Source organism: Coregonus lavaretus, assembly GCF_964263955.1.
Source record: "Coregonus lavaretus genome assembly, chromosome: 31".
Lineage (NCBI taxonomy): Eukaryota > Metazoa > Chordata > Actinopteri > Salmoniformes > Salmonidae > Coregonus > Coregonus lavaretus.
Genome location: NC_140018.1, coordinates 23,362,815 through 23,388,865, shown reverse-complemented (window position 1 = coordinate 23,388,865; position 26,051 = coordinate 23,362,815). Strand labels below are relative to the sequence as shown.

The 26,051-nt window shown below is 42.4% G+C and overlaps 2 protein-coding genes across 2 annotated transcripts in view; one reads left to right on the top strand and one right to left on the bottom strand.

Moving 5' to 3' along the window:
* The window catches only part of cep85l (centrosomal protein 85L), a 90,828-nt gene extending 82,660 nt beyond the window's left edge, over positions 1 to 8,168 (top strand). Inside the window, exons 12-13 of the mRNA XM_084149097.1 lie at positions 1,049 to 1,232; positions 5,169 to 8,168. Coding sequence (XP_084005223.1) covers positions 1,049 to 1,232; positions 5,169 to 5,332 — 348 coding nt within the window. The 3' untranslated portion in view covers positions 5,333 to 8,168. The remainder of the gene's footprint in view (positions 1 to 1,048; positions 1,233 to 5,168) is intronic.
* Positions 8,169 to 10,348: 2,180 nt separating this feature from the next.
* LOC311106811 (uncharacterized protein) lies at positions 10,349 to 24,617 on the bottom strand (the record flags this gene model as incomplete). Its single annotated transcript, XM_084149187.1, is given in 16 exon segments — positions 10,349 to 10,507; positions 12,112 to 12,282; positions 14,601 to 14,653; positions 14,656 to 14,766; positions 19,084 to 19,143; positions 19,581 to 19,624; positions 19,626 to 19,702; positions 19,706 to 19,852; positions 21,102 to 21,141; positions 21,143 to 21,200; positions 23,801 to 23,937; positions 23,939 to 23,955; positions 23,959 to 24,075; positions 24,208 to 24,246; positions 24,250 to 24,449; positions 24,533 to 24,617. Coding segments are annotated over 16 exon segments (1,515 nt in total).
* Between the last annotated feature and the right edge of the window lie 1,434 nt (positions 24,618 to 26,051).

Genomic DNA, 26,051 nt, shown 5'->3' with positions numbered 1-26,051 from the left:
GTCTTGATCGGAGCTCATCCATTTTATTATCCAATGATTGTACATTGGCTAATAGGACTGATGGTAGAGGCGGATTACCCATTCGCTGTTGGATCCTTATCTCCGTCTCTTCTTCATGCGAATGACGGGGATTTGGGCCTTGTCAGGTGTCTGAAGTATATCCTTCGCGTCCGACTCGTTAAAGAAAAAATCTTCGTCCAGTACGAGGTGAATAATCGCTCTCCTGATATCCACTAGCTCTTTTCGGTCATAAGAGACAGTGGCAGAAATATTATGTACAAAATAAGTTAGAAATAACGCGAAAAAACACACACAATAGCACAATTAGTTAGGAGCCCGTAAAACGGCAGCTATCTCTTCAGGCGCCATTCTCAACATACAAATATGTATATTTGAACTATTCCGTTTCAAAGCAGAGCCAATGAGAGGTTGTTCAAGTGTTGACGATCCTCACAGGTTACAAAGGAGTGTACACACACACACAGACACACTCAGCTTTAGACACTGCCTGCCAGTGGCAGTTGTCACCTCTTCAGCAGTTCTCTCTCAAGTTCACAGTTTTCATCCAAAAATACACTCTCTGGAGCCCTAATGGACAAATCAATTTCTGTTTAGAAATAATAGCGCGGCTGTCATGTGACCAAATCGTATTGGTCACATACACATTTTTAGCAGATGTTATTGCAGGTGCAGCAAAATGCTTGTGTTTCTATTGTGTGCGACTAAACTCCCTTCTCTAGCTATTTACAATGTGTAGTTATTAATGCAATGTGGCAGTGACAACAGAGAATAACAACAAAGCTTTTAAGCACAACAAAGAATTTAGCCAGTAACACTTTATCTACTTTGAACTGGCGCAAAATCCTATTTAATATTGGGGGGATTCAATGTGTTTTACATGAATTTACTGAACACTCCAGAGCTCTGCTGCATTAGTGTCAGCGTTTAATAATAAACCCAGTGTGGATCTCTAAGCTAAGTGTGTGTGTTCCACTGTGTGTGTGTGTTTTAAGTGTGTGTGTTCCAATGTGTGTGTGTATTCCTACAGAACCAAAGGCAGGTGGAGGAGGGCGTGGCGGTGCGTCAGGGCTGCGTGGGCCAAGGGCCCGAGGTGGGGCCCCTACTTAAGGAGATGTCCCTGTGTCTGCTGGACCTCAAGGCCCTCTGTAGTATCCTCACCCAGATGACACAGGGCAAGGAGCCCAACCTGGCACTGCTACTGGGCATCAAATGTAAGTGTATCTGTCTAGTTCAAACCTCTTAAACTTAAACCTCTCTGCATACACACACCTCCACCCACAAACTACTGCCTTATCCAAAATAGGCTTGGGCGGTATACCGTACGGTATACTGGGGTATATGGAAATAGCCACGGGATGTTGTTTCAATTTCTTTGAAGTTTTTCTCTAAATCGACCTATTTGTAGCTACTTTTTAAGTAAATAACTGCAGTCAACTTGTGCAATACGTTAGGAGATAAAGCAACATTATTCATTTCCCCTGTTACATTATTTTACATTATGAAGCTTACCGTAGTTCCCCAGAACAGTTGAGCCAGTCATGTGTATGTTTGTAAATAGCACAACAGGAGAAAGCGGAAGCAGGTGAGTCCAGCTGTGTATTGACAGGGGTCACGTTTTCTATTGAAAGTCAACAGTGTTTTTTTTCTTCAATAGGTTCAGTGGCATGCAACTATTGTTTTCCTTCACAGAAAATACATTAGTGAAACACATTTGGCAGGAAAAAGCTTAATTGTCATCAGATGACAACAAAAGTGCAATGCTATTTGGCTGGCAGCCACACAAGTAAATGAGCTTACAATGAAAAAGCAAGGTATTTTTTGCAAAAACATATTTCTAATGTTTATCATAGAAAGAATGTAGCCAGCTACATTTCCTAATGTTTTGCTTAAAGTTAATCTAGCAAATTAGGCTACACCAAATACTACCGGAGAAAAGTAGCTCCACATCAGTCAGAGCACTGTCTGCTGATAGAATGGCCGTTTGTGAATTCCCATCCGAGTGAAAACACAATAGCATAATTAACACAACCCCTAAGTTTAACTTTCTAGTTATCTGCCACGTTGAAAGTCACTGAGCTCTTCAGTAAGGCCATTCTACTGCCAATGTTTGTCAATGGAGATTGCATGGCTGTGTGCTCGATTTTATACACCTGTCAGCAACGGATGTGGCTGAAATAGCCGAATCCACTAATTTGAAGGGGTGTCTACATACTTTTGTATATATAGTATATGTCAAGGCTGTCAGCTCACAGCGAGAAGTTCCTCTTAATACATTCACTCCTTTCACTCTGGACTAGATCAAAGAGCTGTCACTTTCCCTCTCAGCCTCACCATATCTCAACATCACACACAGAGACACACACACACACACACACACACACACACACACACACACACACACACACACACACAAAGGGATGGGCACGGTTAATCGATTAATTGAATATCCCAACGGACGTTAGAATTCGATTATTTGAGAGTATTCCTTTAAAATATATATACACTACCGGTCAAAAGTTTTAGAACACCTATCATTCAAGGGTTTTTCTTTATTTTTACTATTTTCTACATTGTAGAATAATAGTGAAGACCTCAAAACTATTAAATAACACATATGGAATCATGTAGTAACCAAAAAAGTGTTAAACAAATCAAAATATTTTATATTTGAGATTCTTCAAAGTAGCCACCCTTTGCTTTGATGACAGCTTTGCACACTCTTGGCATTGTCTCAACCAGCTTCATGAGGTAGTCACCTGGAATGCATTTCAATTAACAGGTGTGACTTGTTAAAAGTTAATTTGTGGAATTTCTTTCCTTCTGAGCCCTATTTGGTAAAAGAGCAAGTCCATATTATGGCAAGAATAGCTCAAATAAGCAAAGAGAAACGACAGTCCATCATTACTTTAAGACTTGAAGGTCAGTCAATACGGAACATTTCAAGAACTTTGAAAGTTTCTTTAAGTGCAGTCGCAAAAACCATCAAGCGCTATGATGAAACTGGCTCTCATGGGGACTGCCACAGGAATGGAAGACCCAGAGCTACCTCTGCTGCAGAGGATACATTCATTAGAGTTACCAGCCTCAGAAATTGCAGCCCAAATAAATGCTTCACAGAGTTCAAGACACAGACACATCTCAACATCAACTGTTCAGAGGAGACTGTGTGAATCAGGCCTTCATGGTCAAATTGCTGCAAAGAAACCACTACTAAAGGACACCAATAAGAAGAAGAGACTTGCTTGGGCCAAGAAACACAAGCAATGGACATTAGACCGGTGGAAATTTGTCCTTTGGTCTGGAGTCGGTGTGGGTGAACGGATGACTCCGGGATGCTGACCTTCTAGGCAGAGTTGCAAAGAAAAAGCCATATCTCAGACTGGCCAATAAAAAGAAAAGATTAAGATGGGCAAAATAACACAGACACTGGACAGAGGAAGATTGGAAAAAAGTGTTATGGACAGACAAATCGAAGTTTTAGGTGTTCGGATCACAAAGAAGAACATTTGTGAGACTCAGACCAAATGAAAAGATGCTGGAGGAGTGCTTGATGCCATCTGTCAAGCATGGTGGAGGCAATGTGATGGTCTGGGGGTGCTTTGGTGGTGGGAGATTTGTACAGGGTAAAAGGGATCTTGAAGAAGGAAGGCTATCACTCCATTTTGCAATGCCATGCCATACCCTGTGGACGGCGCTTGATTGGAGCCAATTTCCTCCTACAACAGGACAATGACCCAAAGCACAGCTCCAAACTATGCAATAACTATTTAGGGAAGAAGCAGTCAGCTGATATTCTGTCTATACTGGAGTGGCCAGCACAGTCACCGGATCTCAACCCTATTGAGCTGTTGTGGGAGCAGCTTGACCGTATGGTACGTAAGAAGTGCCCATCAAGCCAATCCAACTTGTGGGAGGTGCTTCATGAAGCATGGGGTGAAATCTCTTCAGATTACCTCAACAAATTGACAACTAGAATGCCAAAGGTCTGCAAGGCTGTAATTGCTAAAAATTGAGGATTCTTTGACAAAGGAAAGTTTGAAGGACACAATTATTATTTAAATTAAAAATAATTATTTCTAACCTTGTCAATGACTACATTTCCTATTCATTTTGCTATATTTCCGATTCAATCTAATTTCATGTATGTTTTCTTGGAAAACAAGGACATTTCTAAGTGACCCCAAACTTTTGAACGGTAGTGTATATATATTTATAGTCCTATTTGAACATTGAAAAGGCTTTGTCAGAATTAAATAAACTTATCCATGTGACATAGCTACATACAAGTACTGTATATACCATGAAATTTGACATTCTTAATTTAATAAAACATCAAACTTTTGAATGTAGTTTTTATGACGTGCGCCCCATAAAAAAGACAAACTGGTAACCTGCACACGTTTCACTGCGTGTAGCTTGTTGTTATTGTCGGGAAAGCAAAGTGACTACAGTCAGAGGCTCCATATGTAGCCTAGCAGATGAAGTGGGATATTTCTAATCAATGCAAAATCGAATTATAATTACGGAATTAATGAAAAGGAGCAGACTACAAAGAGCAACCAACGGGTGGGTTGTTGTATAAATGAATGAAATTGTTGTAGAAAAGGAGGGGAATCGCAGCAAAATAGCCTCAATTAGCCCTGCTAGCTAGCTAGTTGGCTAACTTAGCTGGCTAGCGTAGCTACTGTAGCTTCTTTGCATCGATTTGATGCAGTCAAGACAGGCACATATGGTATGATAAATAACCTATGGTAGCAACAAGTGTGTCTAACTAGTGTGAGTATGGCTACTTTCTCGCTCTCTCTCACTCTCTCTCTCCCTCCCAACACACATAAGCTCCTGCACCTTTAGCCGCTCTGCTGCACAAGAAAAAAGTTTCACAAAACATGTATTTAGACCATCCGGATAGCCGAAAAAAAATCACGATATTATTCTAATAGTGAAAATATTTCAAATTCCCATCCCTAGCACATACACACACCTGGCAAAATATACTCATACACTAACTATCTCATAATGTACCGTCTGTCACAATCATTTAGTCACACACAGATGTGAATTAAAGCCCATCAGATAGATTTCAGTATTGCCTCATTGATGTGGTCTCTGGTCTCTGACAGTGTATTTCTCTCTCCGACCCCCCATAGCGATGAGCATGTCAGGGGAGGAGAATGACAACTCCCTGGTGGAGGACAACTTGCGGGCCAAGCTGCTGGAGGTGGGCCAGCTGAGGAAAGACATCGACGACCTGCGAACCGTCATCTCCGACCGCTACGCACAGGACATGGGCGACAACTGTGTGACGCAATGACAATGATAATGACACACCCGCCATGAGGGGCTCTGACGCCCCTCTTCTCTTGTCATCACACAGCGTCAGCGTGCCCACTTCCTTCTCCCTCTCCCCAGGGCTACTGTTTCACAGCCAGTGAGGACAGGAAGAATCCTGATTGGAGGAAAACCAGGAAGAATAGTGTTAAAAAGGGAATAATAAACTAGGTACAGTGTCAAGCGGCCGTGAGGTTTTTATCCAGTTCTATGTGATGGAGGTATCTTATCTCCAGCTTTCTGAACGTAGGACCAAGCTGTGAATCAAGTTTACAAGGAACAGTCTTCTTAAATAGGATGTTTTGATTTTTCAAATGTCGATTGTGCTTCCTGTGTAATAGAAATAATTCCTACATGATCATGTACATTGCTTCATGCACATAGACTTGTTTATTTCAACCTGGAGACCCCTACCCTCACAGATGCACAGAAGGGAGTATGAGTGTGTGAGTGTATGTGTGTGTTGGTGTGTATTTGGCCCCTCCCACACAATCACCAGCCAGTAGGAACATTACTCTCACTGCTGCTCTGTCAAGTGCCTCTGTGTGACAGCTTCTCCACCAATCAGCTGTCCCCTTCCTAAGTTGTCTCCAATGGCAACCAATGGCTCTCCTCTCACACATCATCTCCACAACGTGTGTTATCCAAAGACATCGTCCCCAAACTTCTCTCTCTCTGTCAGCTGCTGCCCACAGTCGCAGGTCGACACTGCATAGTGGCACTTCTTCCTTTCACAACATATCCGCGCCATTGTAGTGTTTCCGGTTCCTTGTTAATATGGGTGTTTCTTCTGTGTGGGCCTGTGTGATTTCAGTGATGTGGATAACCCAGACTGGTTATTAGGATAGATATGTTGAAAGGGAAATGATAGCATGGCAATAATACCTTCACTTATATTATTGGCTGTTGATGTATTGTTGTTGAACATCTTAAGCAATATATTAACCCATCAAGTAATATTCAGGTATCTTTCTAACCAAATGAAATTCAGGAATTGTTTTTCGAAGTTAGGAATCTCCATGGTAAGGTCAGGGCCGTCTCCCATGAGTTCCATAGACACCTATTTGATTGAGACAGTAGAACAAATGCAAAACCACCAAGGGCAAAATTGATAAGGCACTTCTACAGTTTAGGCCTTCATAACATTACCCACTGGGACTTGACTCAGCTACTCAGTTGTATCCATCCATTCAGTCAATATAAGAGCACGTTAAACATCAAGGTTACTGATCACTCTATTCCTCCAACCTCTTCCACACAGTAGAGGTGACTCTTTAGTCTAATGGATTCATGATGTGATCGTTGGTTCACATTCTCCTGTTTTACTTCATTGATTGTTTGCTGTCGTTCCCACCATTTTTTCATAGGAATACTCCTCTTGCTTGATCTCTAATTAAATGGAAAGTTAATTTTAGAGAGGCGCTCATGACAACCAACACATAACTGTTTGCTACAAGGTGATGAATGTTATTATACATGTTATTTTAAAAACGATTTACAGATACTGTAATTCAGCCTGGTGATAAGTTGTTAAAAATGGCAATATCCATTTTCAGAGGTAAATATATACATATATAGCATGTTTCGAAGTGACATGTTTTAATGTGGACTTAAGTCATTGTGTTGTGTGCGAAGAACAATTTGCATGGGTAGGGTATCCTATTCTACTGTTGTATTACCAATCTTAAAAAGGAAACTTGTACAGTATGAGCTATGTAAGAAATGTTTTGGCAGGCTATAAGATAGGGAACAGAGGTTTTGACTAAGGGCTCGATTCAATCTATCGCTGAAGCGTTAGAGATTCCGCGATCAAAAGATAAAGGTCACCTCCGATTGAGCCGACATATGCAGCGTTTACCGTGAATGCAGTCTCACTAACGCTGAACTTCAGCGATACAGATAGTTCCGCATCTAACGGCTCGATTCAAAGGTTTTGACTAAGCACTCGATTCAATCCGTACGGCGTTGGATGTTCCAATGTTCCTGCATTGGAGGAAACTGCATTCACGGTAAACGCTGCATACGCTCAATCGGAAATTACTTTTACATTTCAGTCGCACTATACTGCGGATATTCCACGATACGGATTTAATCTAGCCCTAAGTGATACACGGAAACTGTAAAATACTATGCAATGTCCCATGCACCAGCCAGCGCCTCACATTCAGTTATCAGCAGCAGATATGAGATATTGTTCTTCTGTGCCTTTACAAATCTATGCAGCAGATAAGAGCTCCTGTATGTTCCTCCCTATTGACATGAATAGTGTCTGGAGACATGTAACTATTCTGCATGTATGTTTCCAATGTAAATAGGACTATCTGACTCACTTACAATGTATGATTACCATCTTACATTGTACTGTCTGTATGTTGACAAAGATGTTGCTAAGCAATAGCCACAAACAATGCATACATATCCACTCAGGTAAATAAAGACCATAGCAGGCGCTTGTGAAACCTGAAGAAGAATGTACTCGGATGCACAGAACGGTGAGGCACTGTATGTATGGCATCCATTGTGACGGTATAAGTCTATGGTGAGACTGGTGTTGTAGACTAATCTAAAGGGAAAGGTGTGGTTGTCATGGCTATCTCTCTGTGCACTGTGGACTATGAGCCACTGGTTGGCTTTATTGTACGTAGGATTATTTCTGTGGTTTATAAATGTTTTAAGCTTTTAATTTTGCAGCTAGATTTTATGAATGCCAAAGGTCTATTTATATACAATGTTCCTAAATGTATTAACAAGTATTTTTCCATTTTTGAAGGCAGTGATATGTTATTTGTACAGATTGCAAATACAATATTTTTCTATAACTGTTTGTATGTGTTCTCTCTAGGCCACAGTTATAATAATCGGATGATTCAGAACCTGAAACAAATCACAGTTCTAGTCAATGAGTTGTGTTTTATTGGTTATACAGTGACCCAGAACTTTCACACATTTCTAGCCTTTGTTGTTAATTGGCCAAGAATTGTTAGCATTTGAAATCTATTTACTACCACCGCTTGAGGGGAATGACAGATAAATTCAAAAACGTAAAAGTAGTTCAAATCAAATTGTATTGGCCACGTGCGCCGAATACAACAGGTGTATACATTACAGTGAAATGCTTACTTACAGCCCTTAACCAACAATGCATTTATTTTTTTATAAAAAAATAAAAATAAAACAACCAAAAAGTGTTGAGAAAAAAAGTAACAGTAGGGAGGCTATATATACAGGGTGGTACCGGTGCGGGGGCACCGGCTAGTTGAGGTAGTTGAGGTAATATGTACATGTGGGTAGAGTTAAAGTGACTATGCATAAATAATTAACAGAGTAGCAGCAGCGTAAAAAGATGGGGTGGGGGTGGGGGGGGCAGTGCAAATAGTTCGGGAAGCCATGATTAGCTGTTCAGGAGTCTTATGGCTTGGGGGTAGAAGCTGTTGAGAAGTCTTTTGGACCTAGACTTGGCACTCCGGTACCGCTTGCCGTGCGGTAGCAGAGAGAACAGTCTATGACTAGGGTGGCTGGAGTCTTTGACAATTTTGAGGGCCTTCCTCTGGCACCGCCTGGAATAGAGGTCCTTGATGGCAGGAAGCTTGGCCCCAGTGATGTACTGGGCTGTACGCACTACCCTCTGTAGTGCCTTGCGGTCGGAGGCCGAGCAGTTGCCATACCAGGCGGTGATGCAACCAGTCAGGATGCTCTCGATGGTGCAGCTGTATAATTTTTGAGGACCCATGCCAAATCTTTTCAGTCTCCTGAGGGGGAATAGGCTTTGTCGTGCCCTCTTCACGACTGTCTTGGTGTGTTTGGACCATGATAGTTTGTTGGTGATGTGGACACCAAGGAACTTGAAGCTCTCAACCTGTTCCACTACAGCCCCGTCGATGTAGATGTAGTTCACTCCATCTGTTGGCTAAACCATAATTATTTATATATTTTTTGTTATCTTGAATGTTAAAACATACAATCTACCTGCAGTGAAGCCGATCAACATTTACATTACATTCAGTCATCTAACACTCTCACCCAGAGCGGCCCACAGACACAACCAGGGTCAACGCAATGCCCGAGGGCACGTCAATAGATCTCCCACCAAGTCAAAACGGGGACCTGAACCAGCGACCTATCGGCCACCGGCCCAAGCTCCCAACCGCCAGGCCACCAACCCTCCAAGATCCCCCCACAGTTCCCAAGAGCAGCCCCTCAACCATCCGAGACCCACCCCCTTCAAAAATAAATGAAACCTCACCCTCTATTCCCCACCCCCGAACCCAAAAAAATTAAAACAGCAAGACCAACTGAATACATTTGAGTGCATGTGTGGCACTATTTACGTGTGTGTGTGTGTGCGCACGTGTGCGTTTGAATGCGAGCGTGTGTCTATGCATGTGTACACACGTACAAGCACCTGCACGGCATCAGCCTCAGGCAAACAGACATGGGATGTAACAGCATTGCCCCTCAGTGTCATTCAAACTTACTTTTTTGTTTTGTTTCATAAAACTTAATTTTTACTTTTATCTTTGACCGTCATTCTATCCCCCGCCCAGCAACTCCACTCCCACTTGTCTCCAGTTCCACATCCCAACCCTCAGCTTCCCATAATTGCCCATCAGCTGATGTATGAGGCATAAATTGACACGACAGCATAGGACTCTACAATCTAGGTTTCTACAAAGTACATGAATCAATCAATAGCCTACATTTCATAGGCCAACGTGTGAAATCAGAATAATGATTGATATTGATTTTAAAAAAGCACTATTGCCCATTTAGAAATTCGTCATGATTACAAAGTTAAAATAATACATTTTTAAAAAAGTGATCAATTGCACCTTAGCAGCTCTAGCTAAAATCTGAGGGGACATAAAATACAAGAAAAATATCTGTGATCTAAAAAGCTCAGTGGACACCGGATCTAGGTTAAATAAAAAAAAAGGAGAGGAACTGTGTACAGCCATCTCTAAAACATCTCCAGAGTGGTCTGGGGGTCAGTCAGTCAGTGTTAGCCAGCTAGTGGAGATGGAGCTGCATGGGGAGCCCAGGACCAGGGGAGAGTCTGCAGTAGTGACCCAGACTGGCCTGAGCACACTACCTCTAGGTAGAGCTTCTGTCCAGAGTGGAGGTACAGCCAGATCACCCTGCTCAGCTGGGCTGGCATGGAGTACAGACCACACCACAACCGTGAAGCACATCAGACAATGAGGGGATTCGATTAAGATGGACCGGATTTTGCACCGGTCTATGGCCCGTCACGTGACTGGGTGAAGCCGGTGCAAAGTGAGGGAGGCGCGCCCTGCTCGAATCGAACAGTATTCTGCCTCGCTCAGTCATGTTGTCAACAAGGCAGCATGATGCTTTGTTCAGAAACATACATCTATTTTCCATAAAATATACACTACCGTTCAAAAGTTAGAAATGTCCTTGTTTTTGAAAGAAAAGCCATTTTTTTGTCCAATAAAATAAGATCAAATTGATCAGAAATACAGTGTAGAAAGTGTTAATGTTGTAAATGGCTATTGTAGCTGGAAATGGCTGATTTTTTATGGAATATCTACATAGGCGTGCAGAGGGTCATTATCAGCAATCATCAGTACAGTTTATCCTTTTAAAAGGCTAATTGATCATTAGAAAACCCTTTTGCAATTATGTTAGCACAGCTGAAAACTGTTGTGGTGATTAAAGAAGCAATAAAACTGGCCTTCTTGAGACTAGTTGAGTATCTGGAGCATCAGCAATTGTGGGTTCGATTACAGGCTCAAAATGTCTAGAAACAAATAACTTTATTCTGAAACTCGTCAGTCTATTCTTGTTCTGAGAAATGAAGGCTATTCCATGCGAGAAATTGCCAAGAAACTGAAGATCTTGTACAACGTTGTGTACTACTCCCTTCACAGAACAGCGCAAACTGGCTCTAACCAGAATAGAAAGAGGAGTGGGAGGCCCCGGTGCACAACTGAGCAAGAGGACAAATACATAAGAGTGTCTAGTTTGAGAAACAGACGCCTCACAGGTCCTCAACTGGCAGCTTCATTAAATAGTACCCGCAAAACACCAGTCTCAACGTCAACAGTGAAGAGGCAACTCCGGGATGCTGACCTTCTAGGCAGAGTTGCAAAGAAAAAGTATAGTGTCTGTGTTCTTTTGCCCATCTTAATCTTTTATTTTTATTGGCCAGTCTGAGATATGGCTTTTTCTTTGCAACTCTGCTTAGGTCAGCATCCCAGAGTCGCCTCTTCACTGTTGACGTTGAGACTGGTGTTTTGCGGGTACTATTTAATTAAGCTGTATGTGTATTGAAAGCACTACAGTTGCAGCAGAAGGAACACAGACCTGCAAAGCCATAATTTGAGGCTTGTAAACAAGACAAATGGCCCCTTTGGTTGTGTCCATCTATGACCATGGGTCAGTCAGCCATGGGCAGGCCCAGGTACTAAATCCAAATGTAAAAAATGTACAGCATGTTGACAACCTGTCATGGCTGGGGCCAGTGATGGATGGCTGTAGCACAGCTCAGGGTAAATTATGTCAAACCACTTATATACTCAATACCTCCCACCCTGGCTGCATGGAGGAGGGGATTTTCCCCTGTTAAATATTGACTACGATCAATATCATCATGGTATCATGGTAGTGCATTAGCACTACAAGTAAAACTAGTAAGAACCTAAATGAGAAAGGACAACATTGAAGAAATCAATAGAAGGAAAATCTTAAGAGAACCTGTAGCTGATAGGGTGGGTACATACTGGAGAACAGAGGTTCTACTGTACCTTGGGAGATCTTGGTGTCAAACTCCAGCAGAGGGTAAAGGTTGTCAGGCAGCACCCGTCTGACCCAGGAGTTCTGCTCCAGGAAGATCCAGTGATGGACCAGCCTCTTCCTTTGGAGGAAGCCCTGCATGCGCCCTAGGTACACTGCATTGCCTGACACTATGTACTGCCTGGGGGATGACCAGAAAGTTAAACTTCTGACATTTCTAATGGCCATCTGGCTAATATGAATGAATGACAGAAAATGCATGACAAAAATGTTTTATGAATTCCAAAATAGTCATGTTCCTGATACAAAAAAAGGAGCAATCTGTGTTTGCAACATCCATGTTTGGACTTTTAAATTAATTAAATGTCTCAAGAATTTAGTTCAACTGTCTAACCCCATCAGAACCCAAAATAAGCTTGTTTTACACCTTTGTTTAAATTACATTGTTTACAAACACTGTATAATTACAAAACATGGTTTAAACTATAATTTTGATCTCATGGATTGTCCTTGCATTCATAGCTCTGTAGAGCTATGGTTAAATTTCTCCATCCCCAGCCCTCAGCTGTTTGCCGAATCTGGCGGGGTGACCGGTTTGTTGTGGTTTGAACTGCACTTTAAGAAGGCAGGGGAAAAACACAATGAGCCTGGAAAAATGTCATTCAATTCTGGGGTAAAAGATTCAGGCTCTGAGTTTGAGTTATGTGCTTCTGTTGAACTCCTCTGTATAGGTTGAGGGGATGAGCAGTCTTGAAGTTCAAACATATCATCGACTGACAGTGGATAGCGCTGGGTGCTGCTCTGCAGGCAATGTCTTTGAAGCTACCAGCGGTGCGCCGATACACACTGCTCTCTCCACAGGCTTCAAAGCATATCTAACAAGTTTTTAACCAACTGACAGTATAGTTCCATATTCCCACTCAATATGATCTGAAACGCATAAGGGTCCATTCACCAATTTACCGCCTGGTGACGTCACTAGACAGGCCAAAACTCCATCCCACCAAAACAGGCAGAAATTTCAGGTGTTCTTTTCTAACACACTAAAAGGGCTTTATCATTTTCACAGTATTATTCCAACCTTATTTATTACTTGTTTCCCTCATTAAAATGCAAATCAATTTATAACATTTTTGACATGCGTTTTTCTGGATTTTTTTGTTGTTATTCTGTCTCTCACTGTTCAAATAAACCTATCATTAAAATTATAGACTGATCATGTCTTTGTCCGTGGGCAAACGTACAAAATCAGCAGGGGATCAAATACTTTTTTCCCTCACTGTATATGGAACAAAAATATAAACGCAACATGTAAAGTGTTGGTGCCATGTTTCATGAGCTGAAATAAAAGATCCCAGAAATGTTCCATACGCACAAGAAGCTTATTTTTCTAAAATGTTGTGCACAAATTTGTTTACATCCCTGTTGGTGAGCATTTCTCCTTTGCCAAGATAATCCATCCACCTGACAGGTGTGGCATATCAAGAAGCTGATTAAACAGCATGGTCATTACACAGGTGCACCTTGTGCTGGGGACAATAAAAGGCCACTCAAATGTGCACATAACACAATGTCACAGATCTCAAGTTTTGAGGGAGCGTGCAATTGGCAAGCTGTCCACCAGAGCTGTTGTCAGAGAATTTAATGATAATTTCTCTACCATAAGCCGCCTCCATCATTTTAGAGAATTTGGCAGTACTTCCAACCGGCCTCACAACCACAGGCAACGTGTAACAACGCCAGTCTAGGACCTCCACATCCAGCTTCTTCACCTGCGGGATTGTCTGAGACCAGCCACCCGGACAGCTGATGAAACTGTGAATTTCTGCACAAACTGTCAGAAACCGTCTCAGGGAAGCTCATCTGTGTGCTCATCGACCTCACCAGGGTCTTGACCTGACTGCAGTTTGGCGTCGTAACTGACTTCTGTAGGCAAATGCTCACCTTCAAATGCCACTGGCACGCTGGAGAAGTGTGCTCTTCACGGATGAATCCCTGTTTCAACTGTGACGAGCAGATGGCAGAGTGGATTGCTGATGACAACGTTGTGAACAGTGCTCCATGGTGGAGGTGGGGTTATGGTATGGGCAGGCATAAGCTACGGACAACGAACAGAATTGCATTTTATCTATGGCAATTTGAATGCACAGAGATACCGTGACGAGATCCTGAGGCCCATTGTCGTGCAATTCATCCGCCGCCATCACCTCATGTTTCAGCATGATAATGCACGGCCCCATGTTGCAAGGATCTGTACACAATTACTGGAAGCTGAAAATGTCCCAGTTCTTCCATGGCCTGCCTACTCAGACATGTCACCCATTGAGCATGTTTGGGATGCTCTGGATGGACTTGTACGACAGCGTGTTCCAGTTCCCGCCAATATCCAGCAACTTTATTTCAATTGACGGATTTCCTTAAATCAACTGTAACTCAGTAAAATCTTTCAAATTGTTGCATGTTGCATTTATATTTTTGTTCAGTGTAATAATCACATACTTGTAGTAGGGCAGTGTCTCGATTATCTTCCAGTTGATGGCAGTCTCTTTAGGGTGCACACTCGGGCAATCTGGACCTTGGCTACCTGCCAGAACCACTTGTGCTCCACAAGGGTCTCCTGCAGCAGGTACACGCCCTGCAGGGTGTCCTCGTACACCTGCACTCAGTCAATCACTAATCCATCAGACAATCATACAGTAGAATTTAGGAACATCAAACACTACAGCAGCCTATATACTATTGTCATCCAAGCTAATTCCTCATGCCAAAGTTAACAAGTGCTTTTCCAATTCTATACATCAAGTAAACTAGCTGAGAAAAACAATTCCATCCATAATTTCTTATACAAACCACTAATGTGCCAAAAGCCAATATGATTTTATCAATTTTCTTGGTAACACTGTCCTTGATTGTATTTCTGGCTATTGCTATAGAGTACAAGGCTGCAGCTACCCTGTATTCACACATGGAGTGTAATTGAGTGGGACATGCATTGATACGTCTATAATCCATTTAGCAGTCCATTACATGGGACTATGCGCTTCCTGCAGCCTGCTCAAGCTGTGACCTGTGAAATCACCAGCACAGAGCTAATGATCTGGAGATGCTTAATGGAAGAAGATGCACACTGATGGAATACTAAAGACACCACTGAATCGATGCCAGAAATTCATTTGTATACAAGCAGTTTGGCAAAGGAAATGATCATTGTCCTCCATAATGTTGAAAAGTCAGGCATCTCTCATATTTTTTCCAATACAAGTCAAGTGTTGACAAAAACATAATTGTGCTGTCATTTAGGTAGGTACACTGCACATTACACTCCACTCATTTTGCCTGAAATGTAGTCATTTAAAGAGTGACTGCCCCTAAAAACCAACTAATACCTTTGAAAACGACCTGTGCCACCGAGTCAGAAACATTTATTCTAGCGTCAAAATTGACTACAAAGTGTAAATAGGAAAAATTTGGTCAAAGTCAGTCTAGTCTAAAACTGAGTTTGAAACCTCAGTGCGTCACAACGAGTAAATGAAGGTTGGGTTTGGATTACAATTAGCCCCCTTTTGCCAAGCTCCATGTGCAAATCACATGTCCGCCGACTTCGCTTCCCTTCATTAAATGGGGCTCTGTTGTTTCATCACCCCCAACCAACGTGTTCAAAGGATCACAGCCGTTTGAGACTGAAAAGCCCTATTTGGATTGACCATGCAATGCATGCTTCCAGCAGGATACACCAGCCTGGTCTCATAGACTAGTAAGATGGTGCCGACGGAGATGGCGGCCTCGCGACTGGCTCTTAGGAAACTTTGTGTATTTTTATTTTTATTTTTTTAAACTTTATTCGCTCAGGAAATATTTTGTGTCATTACATACAGCCGGGAAAAACTATTGGATATTAGAGCGGCGGTAATTCACCAGAACTACCAGCATTATGACCAGGAATACGACTTCCCCGAAGCAGATCCTTTGTTCGCTCTCCCAAGAGCAATTGAACTGATTCCAGAGGCCGACCCAAACATCGCCGGCAGAGGAGAGGCACTTGATGCGGCCTGCTGGTTCGACTTAGGAGGCGCGTACACCACCCACCGCTTACGAGTATATTACTCGCTAATGTTCAGTCTTTGGATAACAAAGTTGATGAGCTCAGGGCAAGGATTTCTTTCCAGAGAGACATCAGGGCCTGTAACATACTTTGTTTCACGGAAACGGTCCAGCCAGAGGGATTCTCAGTTCATCGCGCAGATAGGAATAAATATCTGTTCACCCCACTATCATCCAGAAGGCGAGGTCAGTACAGTTGCATCAAAGCTGGGACCGAGAGACTGAAAAGGCCATCAGACTGTTAAACAGCCATCACTAGCACATTAGAGGCTGCTGCCTATAGACTTAGACTATAAATCACTGGCCACTTTAAGAAATGGAACACTAGCACTTTAATCATGTTTACATATCTTGCATTACTCATCTCATATGTATATACTGTATTCTATACTATTCTACGGTATCTTAGTCCATGCAGCTCTGACATCGCTTGTTCATATATCTATATGTTCTTAATTAATTCCTTACTTAGATTTGTGTGTATTGGGTATTTGTTGTGAAATTGTTAGATATTACTTGTTAGATATTACTGCACGGTTGGAGCTAGAAGCACAAGCATTTCGCTACACCCGCAATAACACCTGCTAAACATGTGTATGTGACCAATAACATATTATTTGATTTGATTTGATATAGTACATTTTAATTTGGGACACTAAAATTAGTATGATATGCTACATTTGGTTACTTAAGGCCACAACGAAAGTAAGGGGTTGGTCGGGGTGGATGGGTGGGCGTATATTGCGAACGTCTAGCAACCCAAATGTTGCGTGTTTGAAATCTCATCACGGACAACTTTAGCATTTTAGCAACTTAATACTTTTTAGCTACTTTGCGTGTTAGCTAACCCTAACCTTAACCCCTAGCCTAGCTAACGTCATCCACCTTGCTAGCGTTAGCCACCCTACCTAGCGTTAGCCTACCTCAATAAAACTCGGATTTGGCTTAGAAACACGATAACATTTAAAAAGGTAAATCATTTGTAGGAAAACCTTTTGTCATGATTGTGATGTGGCCAGATTGACTTTAGATACAGTAGCTATAACCTTAGCCAGCTAACTACGATAGAGGGGACCACCGTATTTTAGCTAGCTAACATTAGCATTGCTAGCTATTTGACAAACTTTGCTAGTAACAGCAATGGCAACATCGAAAGTAAATTTGACAACATAATATAGCAATTATTTCCATTCCACTCCAAGTTAGTAATTGTAATCTAGACGAAACAGTCACAGTGTACTAACTAGCAGCAGCAAACTCAAACCAACCCAGGACCATAGCAAAACATGTCACAGTTGGTTGCATAGTGTAACAGCGTCACTGGCCTGAATCTAATCCAATCTGTAAAGCATAGAATTAGCTTCCAAACGAGATCTCAAGCAATGTTTATAATTGAGGGATGATGACAATCGTTTAACCTGTTTTTCTGTTAGACAAAGTGGACAGTTGGGTGCCAGTCTGATCCCCTGGTCATGAACGGATGCTGGGACCTAACAGAAGCAGCAAAGGTGGGTATCATAATACGTCCAGCAATGTGATTGCAATGGTTTAGCAACCTCAAAATCATTTCATTCACTGTTCACTTACCATTTTCACAGCTTGTCAGGCAAGACCTCAGAATGAAAGTGTGTCATGCGACACAAGTACCCTTGTGACACCACCTCCCTCAACTCCTATGAAAAGGACACATCGTCATAAGGCCTCTGATAGTGACCAGAGTTACTGCCTTCATCAACAACAGATAGTGTGTTATGTGAAAAGTTGTATTCAAAAATACAATACCCAGCTTGATAAAATAATAGGCCAATTCCCCAGCCAAGCAGATACAACTAGTAGAGTCATTTTGGTTGTGAAGTGCATTAGTGTCGTCCTTTCTTTAGACCCAAAATGCAATTTACCACTTAGCTGTCTATTATAAATCACCCTGTCACAGGCCCTCCCAGTCAACACCACCTCATAAGATTGCCTGCTGCAGTTGTTCAAGAGATGTCCAGTTTGAGCAGAACATGAAGCATAGAGAAGACCAGCAAGGGGGCCCTCATCAGCATCATGCAGACATGCCCTCGCTGTGTGCATTCCTATGAATGTTGGCAAGTATCCGGCCAGCGGCAACAGCTTTCACAGGCTCATCATTTGTAGAAATACAGAAGGTAAACCACTTCATTACTTTGATACATTTGAAAACCCAATTGTGAAACAATTGATGTAAACTGACATTTGTTGCTTATTTTCTACTTCTTGGATTCATATAATGTCAAGGGCATAACCTAGTCTGGCAGAACCAACCTGATCGCTGTGTTCACCATTCTATTTCACTGCACATTTATGATAACAAAGGTGAACGCAGCGATCAGGTTGGTTCCCCCAGGCTAATCATAACCACCAATGATAATGTAAATCAGTGTTCTGCCTGTCTGTCTGTCTGTCTGAGTGTCTGTCTGTCTGTCTGAGTGTCTGTCTGAGTGTCTGTGTAGTATCTTTGAAGAGGGGCAAGGAGCTGATCTATGCTGCTATAGCCATCACTGGGGCTCTGGCAAAGACCTAACCTCCAGCCTCAACTCTTGCCTGCTCACCAACGGTCGTCAAAGTCCAGACTGACAGACGGGCTTGATACCGATGTCTCTGAATGAACATAGACTTGGCATCACATTTTTACTAGACAACTTTTATTTAGTCTTTTTTTATTATTGAATTGAGTGGTATCAGTTAATATGGGGAGGGACAAACCCTGTGTATTCTGCACCAGGATCAGGGAACTCCTGTTGTATATGGGACACCACACAGGAAGGTATGACCACTGGCATGTTTGCCAAGGTAGCCCCATTACCACCAGACAAAATGCCGATAGGCACAGTATCTGTATCAGCGGGAATGCACTTAAAATTAAGGCCACCATTGATTTGCACATGGAGAAATAGTTCTCCACCGTCTGAATTCCTGGGAGGAAGGAGAATAGACACTTGGCATGAAAGCCAGTGGCCTTTGTTCAAAACCTCTTATAGTACAACAGACAGCAGAGCTGAACACAGGGTAATGCTCCATAGAAGAGCCTCATTGTCGAGGGAGAGGCTTATTAATTTCCCTACTCACTGCATCCAATTAATAATGTATAAAGAAATGCTACCATTAACAGTCATTAGTCAAGGTGGTATGATATTATTCTTGTGGCATAGAAAATTAATATAACCATAATGAGTGAAGTGTATTTATGAGCACCCAAGAGTGGGCACCATTCTAAAACAAATCCAGAGTAAGCACAAGGTTTGATACACTCAGCGCAGTCAATTGAATCAGAGTGCCATGACTGTGCATAACATTAACACAAAGTAGAATAAAAGTATAGGGTGGGCGCAACATCTCAAAGCGTTACTCACCCACAGTCCCGTCACCCCGGGCCAGCTTGCCCTTCCAGTAGTCGGTGGTGGAGCGAGGCCAGGTAGCGGACGTCACACAGTGTGCCTCCCCAGGATGCCACCGTCCTCTTACTGTGCTTCCATCACTGTAGGTAGATGGCCCTGAGCTGCCTGTCGAAGGATGACGGCTGGCAGAACAGCCAGTAGGTAAAGAGCCACAGGAACCGATACTGGGTGTACTGACTGAACCTGGTCTCCAGCTCGCAGTGGTCTGGTAGAGGCAGGGAGAAAGGCTTCAGGGTAGAAACCTTTAGCACAAGTGGATGCACTGCATGTCAAGGGTGAAATTGCATTGATGCTCCAATACATGGATAACGCCACAACAGTCCCCATCTAAATCTAGTGGAGTCCAAAATATACGGGGAAAACAGGACTCATTTTTAAATGAACACAGATCGATTCATGTCTGCCACTTTCAGAAGTTTGTAAAATGTATTTTGGGATAATGAAATGGAACATACAGTATATGAATAAGGGAGGCCTATAGGCCATTAGCTGCCATAAACATTGCCCTGCCTGTAGGCCTATGCAGTTGATTTCAGATGGTGTATAAAGGGTAGGACTAGTGCTCCAGTTCAGAGGGTATAACATGACTCATAATCCGGAGGGAGACAGCTCGGAAACTGAAACTATTTGTGTCTAAGTTTCCGCTCCCCATATCACCAGCCGATAAAAACACTTTGAAGCAACTCAGCAGTGCAAAAAATTGGATAACCTTTTTTACCTCGATGGCTTCAATCATAGACAGACTGTCTGTAATAAACCAGAATCCTGCAAGGGGATACAGCTCAAAGGTTTTCCAGAGTAAAATGCCAATGTCGTGCTTCCCAGTACAGCATTCGAAAGATTGGGTATGATGAGTCAGATGAGGGCTCTGCTTTGAGGATTAAATAAAGTCATTGCTTACAGGTGTTTTCTTTATCCATTGGGAACAGCCATGTTTCTGGCCAGTATTCACACATAACTTGGCCATTGCCACAGCACAACAGTCAAGAGCCTTCATCTGCACTGCCAAAAAGTCCATCTGTATAACAAATACGGCATCCAGCTCATAGCAGGCAATAAAGGACATTACCACCTTTGAATCCCATTGCGTTCACAGTGAAGAGACTAATTATAATTCATAACTGGCTGTGGAGAGCAGACTAGTCCTAAAATTGATCCCAGCAAAAGTAAAAAAAAAAAAAAATGGTATGCCCCATATGACCTTGCCTAATAAATCAGACTGATACCAATTCACAGTCCAAGCCAGAATGTTGAATAAAATTACATTTGAAATTACTCTACCGGTTGTCTGCAGTTGGTCCGTCAGTATGTCAAAATTAGAGAGAAAATATCCACAGGAAAGTATAATTTACCTGAATGTTTTTAGAGCACCGGTACTGCTGTTGACATTTCTAGCACCTGGCACATGCCCAAAACCATGTGAACACCTGCAAAACTTTGTTAGTATGCATGCATCGCATGTAGTTGCTTGAGAACATGCTGGAAAACATTGGCAATACTTCCAGGATGCTCAAGAGGCATACAGCTTCTTCCATTCAAACTTCAGCATGTTGCCCTCGTCATCATCATCTTTGTCTACCAAAGAAGAACAAAACACGGTTGCAATATTCAAGTGACAAACATTCTTCCACTACCTGCCAAACTTTCATTCAGGACAATATGTGTGGCAGCAGGGGCGTAGGCCTCTAGGGAGGCAAGCCCAGCCAATCAGATTGCTTTTACTTGTCAGTGTTCCAAACAGGACATTATACTTTTTACCTAAACATGCAAACACCATCAGATAGAATTCGTAGCAAGCAGTGCACTGGTTTAGTCAGATTAGATTAAATATAACAGAACAGATTAACATTCACTCTCACAGGATGGGTTGCCAAAAATAACTAACTGAAAACCACATACAGTGCATTCGGAAAGTATTCAGACCACTTGACTTTTTCCACATTTTGTTACGTTACAGCCTTATTCTAAAATTGATTTTTTTTTTTATTTCCCCTCATCAATCTACACCCAATACCCCATAATGACAAAGCAAAAACAGGTTTTTAGAAATGTTTGCAAATGTATAAAATAAAATGAAACATCACATTTACATAAGTATTCAGACCCTTTACTCAGTACTTTGTTGAAGCACCTTTGGCAGCGATTACAGCCTTGAGTCTTCTTGGGTATGACACTACAAGCTTGGCACACCTGTATTTGGGGAGTTTCTCCCATTCTTCTGTGCAGATCCTCTCAAGCTCTGTCAGGTTGGATGGGGAGCGTCGCTGCACAGCTATTTTCAGGTCTCTCCAGAGATGTTCAATTGGGTTCAAGTCCAGGCTCCGGCTGGGCCACTCAAGGACATTCAGAGACTTGTCCTGAAGCCACTGCTGCGTTGTCTTGGCTGTGTGCTTAGTGTCGTTGTCCTGTTGGAAGGTGAACCTTCGTCCCAGTCTGAGGTCCGGAGTGCTCTGGAGCAGGTTTTCATCAAGGATCTCTCTGTACTTTGCACCGTTCATCTTTCCCTAGATCCTGACTGTCATGTGCCTTTTACTGAGGAGTGGCTTCCGTCTGGCCACTCTACCATAAAGGCCTGATTGGTGGAGTGCTGCAGAGATGGTTGTCCTTCTGGAAGGTTCTCCCATCTCCACAGAGGAACTCTAGAGCTCTGTCAGAGTGACTATTGATTTCTTGGTCACATCCCTGACCAAGGTCCTTTTCCCCCGATTGCTCAGTTTGGCCGGGCGGCCAGCTCTAGGAAGAGTCTTGGTGGTTCCAAACTTCTTCCATTTAAGAATGATGAAGGCCACTGTGTTCTTGGGGATCTTCAATGCTGCAGAAATGTTTTGGTACCCTTCCCCAGATCTGTGCCTTGACACAATCCTGTCCCGGAGCTCTACGGACAATTCCTTCGTCCTCATGGCTTGGTTTTTGCTCTGACATGCACTGTCAACTGTGGGACCTTATATAGACAGGTGTGTGCCTTTCCAAATCATGTCCAATCAATTAAATTGACCACAGGTGGACTCCAATCAAGTTGTAGAAACATCTCAAAGATGATCAATGGAAACAGGACGCACCTGAGCTCAATTTCGAGTCTCATAACAAAGGGTCTAAATACTTATGTAATTAAGGTATATCTGTTTTTGAAAAATTTCTAAAAACCTGTTTTCACTTTGTCATTATGGGATATTGTATGTAGATCGATGAGGGAAATGTTTTATTTAATCAATTTTAGAATAAGGCTGTAACGTAACAAAATATGGAAATAAGTCAAGGGGTCTGAATACTTTCCGAATGCACTGTATGTCACTGTCCTTCAATGGCTATATGTACCATGCCACTGCCTATTTCATTTGTTCATTTAGCAAACAAGATATCTCATAATCCAGTGCCTTTTATCACAGTCAACACACCTGTATTTCAGCTTTAAAAATGCTAAATTTTCTCTCTGCCCCATGGCAAAATGTGTACTCTTGCATTTGAGGATGTACATTTTGCCCACTAACATTTTTTAAAACTTTTTTTTATTTTTTTTAGTCATTTAGCAGACGCTCTTATCCAGAGCGACTTACAGTTAGTGAGTGCATACATTATTATTTTTTCATACTGGCCCCCCGTGGGAATCGAACCCACAACCCTGGCGTTGCAAACGCCATGCTCTACCAATTGAGCTACATCCTTGCCGGCCATTCCCTCCCCTACCCTGGACGACGCTGGGCCAATTGTGCGCCGGCCCAACATGGGTGAACAGCTGCGATGATTGTTCTCTATCCAATAGCATAAACAGCGAGACAGACATGCCCAGCAGCCCGATTTTGTTTACATAAGACAACTCATCGCACATTTTTTTAACTTGAGAAATACTGCACCAAACACCTTAGATGTAAAATTGTGCAACTAAAATATACTTGGCAAAAATGTTAAATTTATTACAGATTTCTTAAGTTAGATTCATTCTGGTGATTTTGAGGAAGTGAACTAGGCTTCCACATCTACAGTATCTCATGGGGGACAAACATTAACCAAAGAGGAAACACCTCCAAGACTAAAATCTTGTTTTTCTAATGAGCAACAAAAAAACATGTGCCAATCGGTGTGTTCAGTGGCTCTTTAACACAAGGGGTGGCATCTCTTCGGAGCCAAACTGCCAATTTAAATATAACTTTACAACTTCCAAAAAGAAATGAACTCACCTTGGACTGGACCTGCCAACACATCCTTCTCAATTCCCCATAAGCTCTCTATGTCAGCGCAGGGCAGCCTCACTGAGGGCAGAGGAACATTCTCCTCCAGAACCAGCCACTGGGTCCAGTACTTGTGTGGTGGGAATCTCTGCAAACAGCTTCTCCTAGAGTGACCGGTTACAGTACAGATTTCTGAAGAGAGTTCTCCACATGAAGATCAAACAGAAGGCACTCTTGGCTGTGATGGAGCAGTTGGCGGTGGCAAACGGGACTCCAAACGACATCTGTGTAGAGAGGAGAAGCCTACAAGTGATGAACGTGAACTTTATTCATTCACAAAAAAGGATCAGCAAATCTCAGGTCCATCAAAAAAAAAGTCTAAAACTACTAATAAAAAAACATATGTTTTACATTACCTGTAAGTGTCTTGTCCAGAGTGAGTTGCAGGAACAAACTCAAAACAAGGTTCGGCAGGTGCTCCCAACCCTCAAGAGAGACGTGGGATCCAGCTGCCATAAGTTGAGAATAAAGACTTCGTCACTCAAGTCTAGTATCCCCGTGTTTGAGCTTTCAAGTGTGTACTCCCATTGCCTGCTTTCTTCTTTGACCTCAAACGAGGTCGTGGATAAAAGAGAGCACTGTCCCTGCAACTCATTCTCTCAACTCCCGTCGTGCAGTGCCATGTTTGCCACCTGCCATAGTCAGCCATTCTTGAGACGGATTTAACATTGAAGAACGTACCATTGTTGCAGTCAAAGGGGAAGTAACCTGGGAATGTCACACCTGGGCACGAGGAACGCTTGATTGAGTTTGCCCGGCATGCCATGAGCTACACTACATGATCAAAAGTATGTGGACACCTGCTCGAACATCTAATTTCAAAATCATGGGCATTAATATGGAGTTGGTCCCCCCTTTGCTGCTATAACAGTCTTCACTCTTCTGGGAAGGCTTTCCACTAGATGTTGGAACATTGCTGTGGGGACTTGCTTCCATTCAGCCACAAGAGCATTGGTGAGGTCAGGCACTGATGTTGGGCGATTAGGCCAGGCTCGCAGTCGGTGTTCCAATTAATCCCAAAGGTGTTCGATGGGGTTGAGGTCAGGGCTCTGTGCAGGCCAGTTCTTCCACACCGATCTCGACAAACCATTTTTACGTGCTACACGCTTCAGCACTCGGCGGTCCCGTTCTGTGAGCTTGTGTGGCCTACCACTTCGTGGCTGAGCTGTTGTTGCCCCTAGACGTTTCCACTTCACAATAACAGCACTTATAGTTGACCGGGGAAGCTCTAGCAGGGCAGAAATTTGACGATCTGACTTGTTGGAAAGGTGGCATCCTATGACAGTGCCACGTTGAAAGTCACTGAGCTCTTCAGTAAGGCCATTCTCCTGCCAATGTTTGTCTATGGAGATTGCATTGCTGTGTGCTCGATTTTATACACCTGTCAGCAACGGGTGTGGCTGAAATAGCCGAATACACTAATTTGAAGGGGTGTCCACATACTTTTGTATATATAGTGTACCAAAAGATGAATAGGCTATTCCAAAAATCCTAACTGACCCGGGCCGGTCTAAATCAAGGGCAGCTGTTCAGGCTGTACCATTAGGCTCTGTTAGTTAAAACAATTTTCAACAAATTACGTGGTGATCATCATCATCAGGATGAAGCTTGTATAAATCACATAATTCTCTCAATACCTGTTTGACAAAGTATTTTATTTGAAAACAATTTACAGTTAATAGACATTACCACAGCCAATCCATTTAGAACATGCAAATATCAAAATGGTAATTTAACTGCAGATCTTTCTCTGTTTACATCATATGCCACTGCTCTATGAGGACTTAAGTTTCAGTTGAAGGTTTAGGCCTACCCATTGGGTACAATATATAATCAGTATGCTACTATTTTAATTAATCTAGGTGATTTAAACAAATTACAGCCTAAGTACCAACACATCTAAAGAATATTGATAGCACATATAGGCCTTACACAAGACAGCAACCTTTCCTTTAAACTTTTGGCAATGTTAAGGTTGTGACTTGTATTTGAAATGCAATGCGGTATGCTTAGTAAGAGATGCATGTGTTCCCTCTGATATATAGGTTGATATATATTTTGGTATAACATCCTGCTGCATACTATATGTGCAGACCCACTTTACCATATCATATAACGTTTAGAAAAAAACCTATGAAATAAGATATTGCAATCTGGTCCCCAATGACCAAAGTACATTTGCTGAGTCTGGCAAAATGAA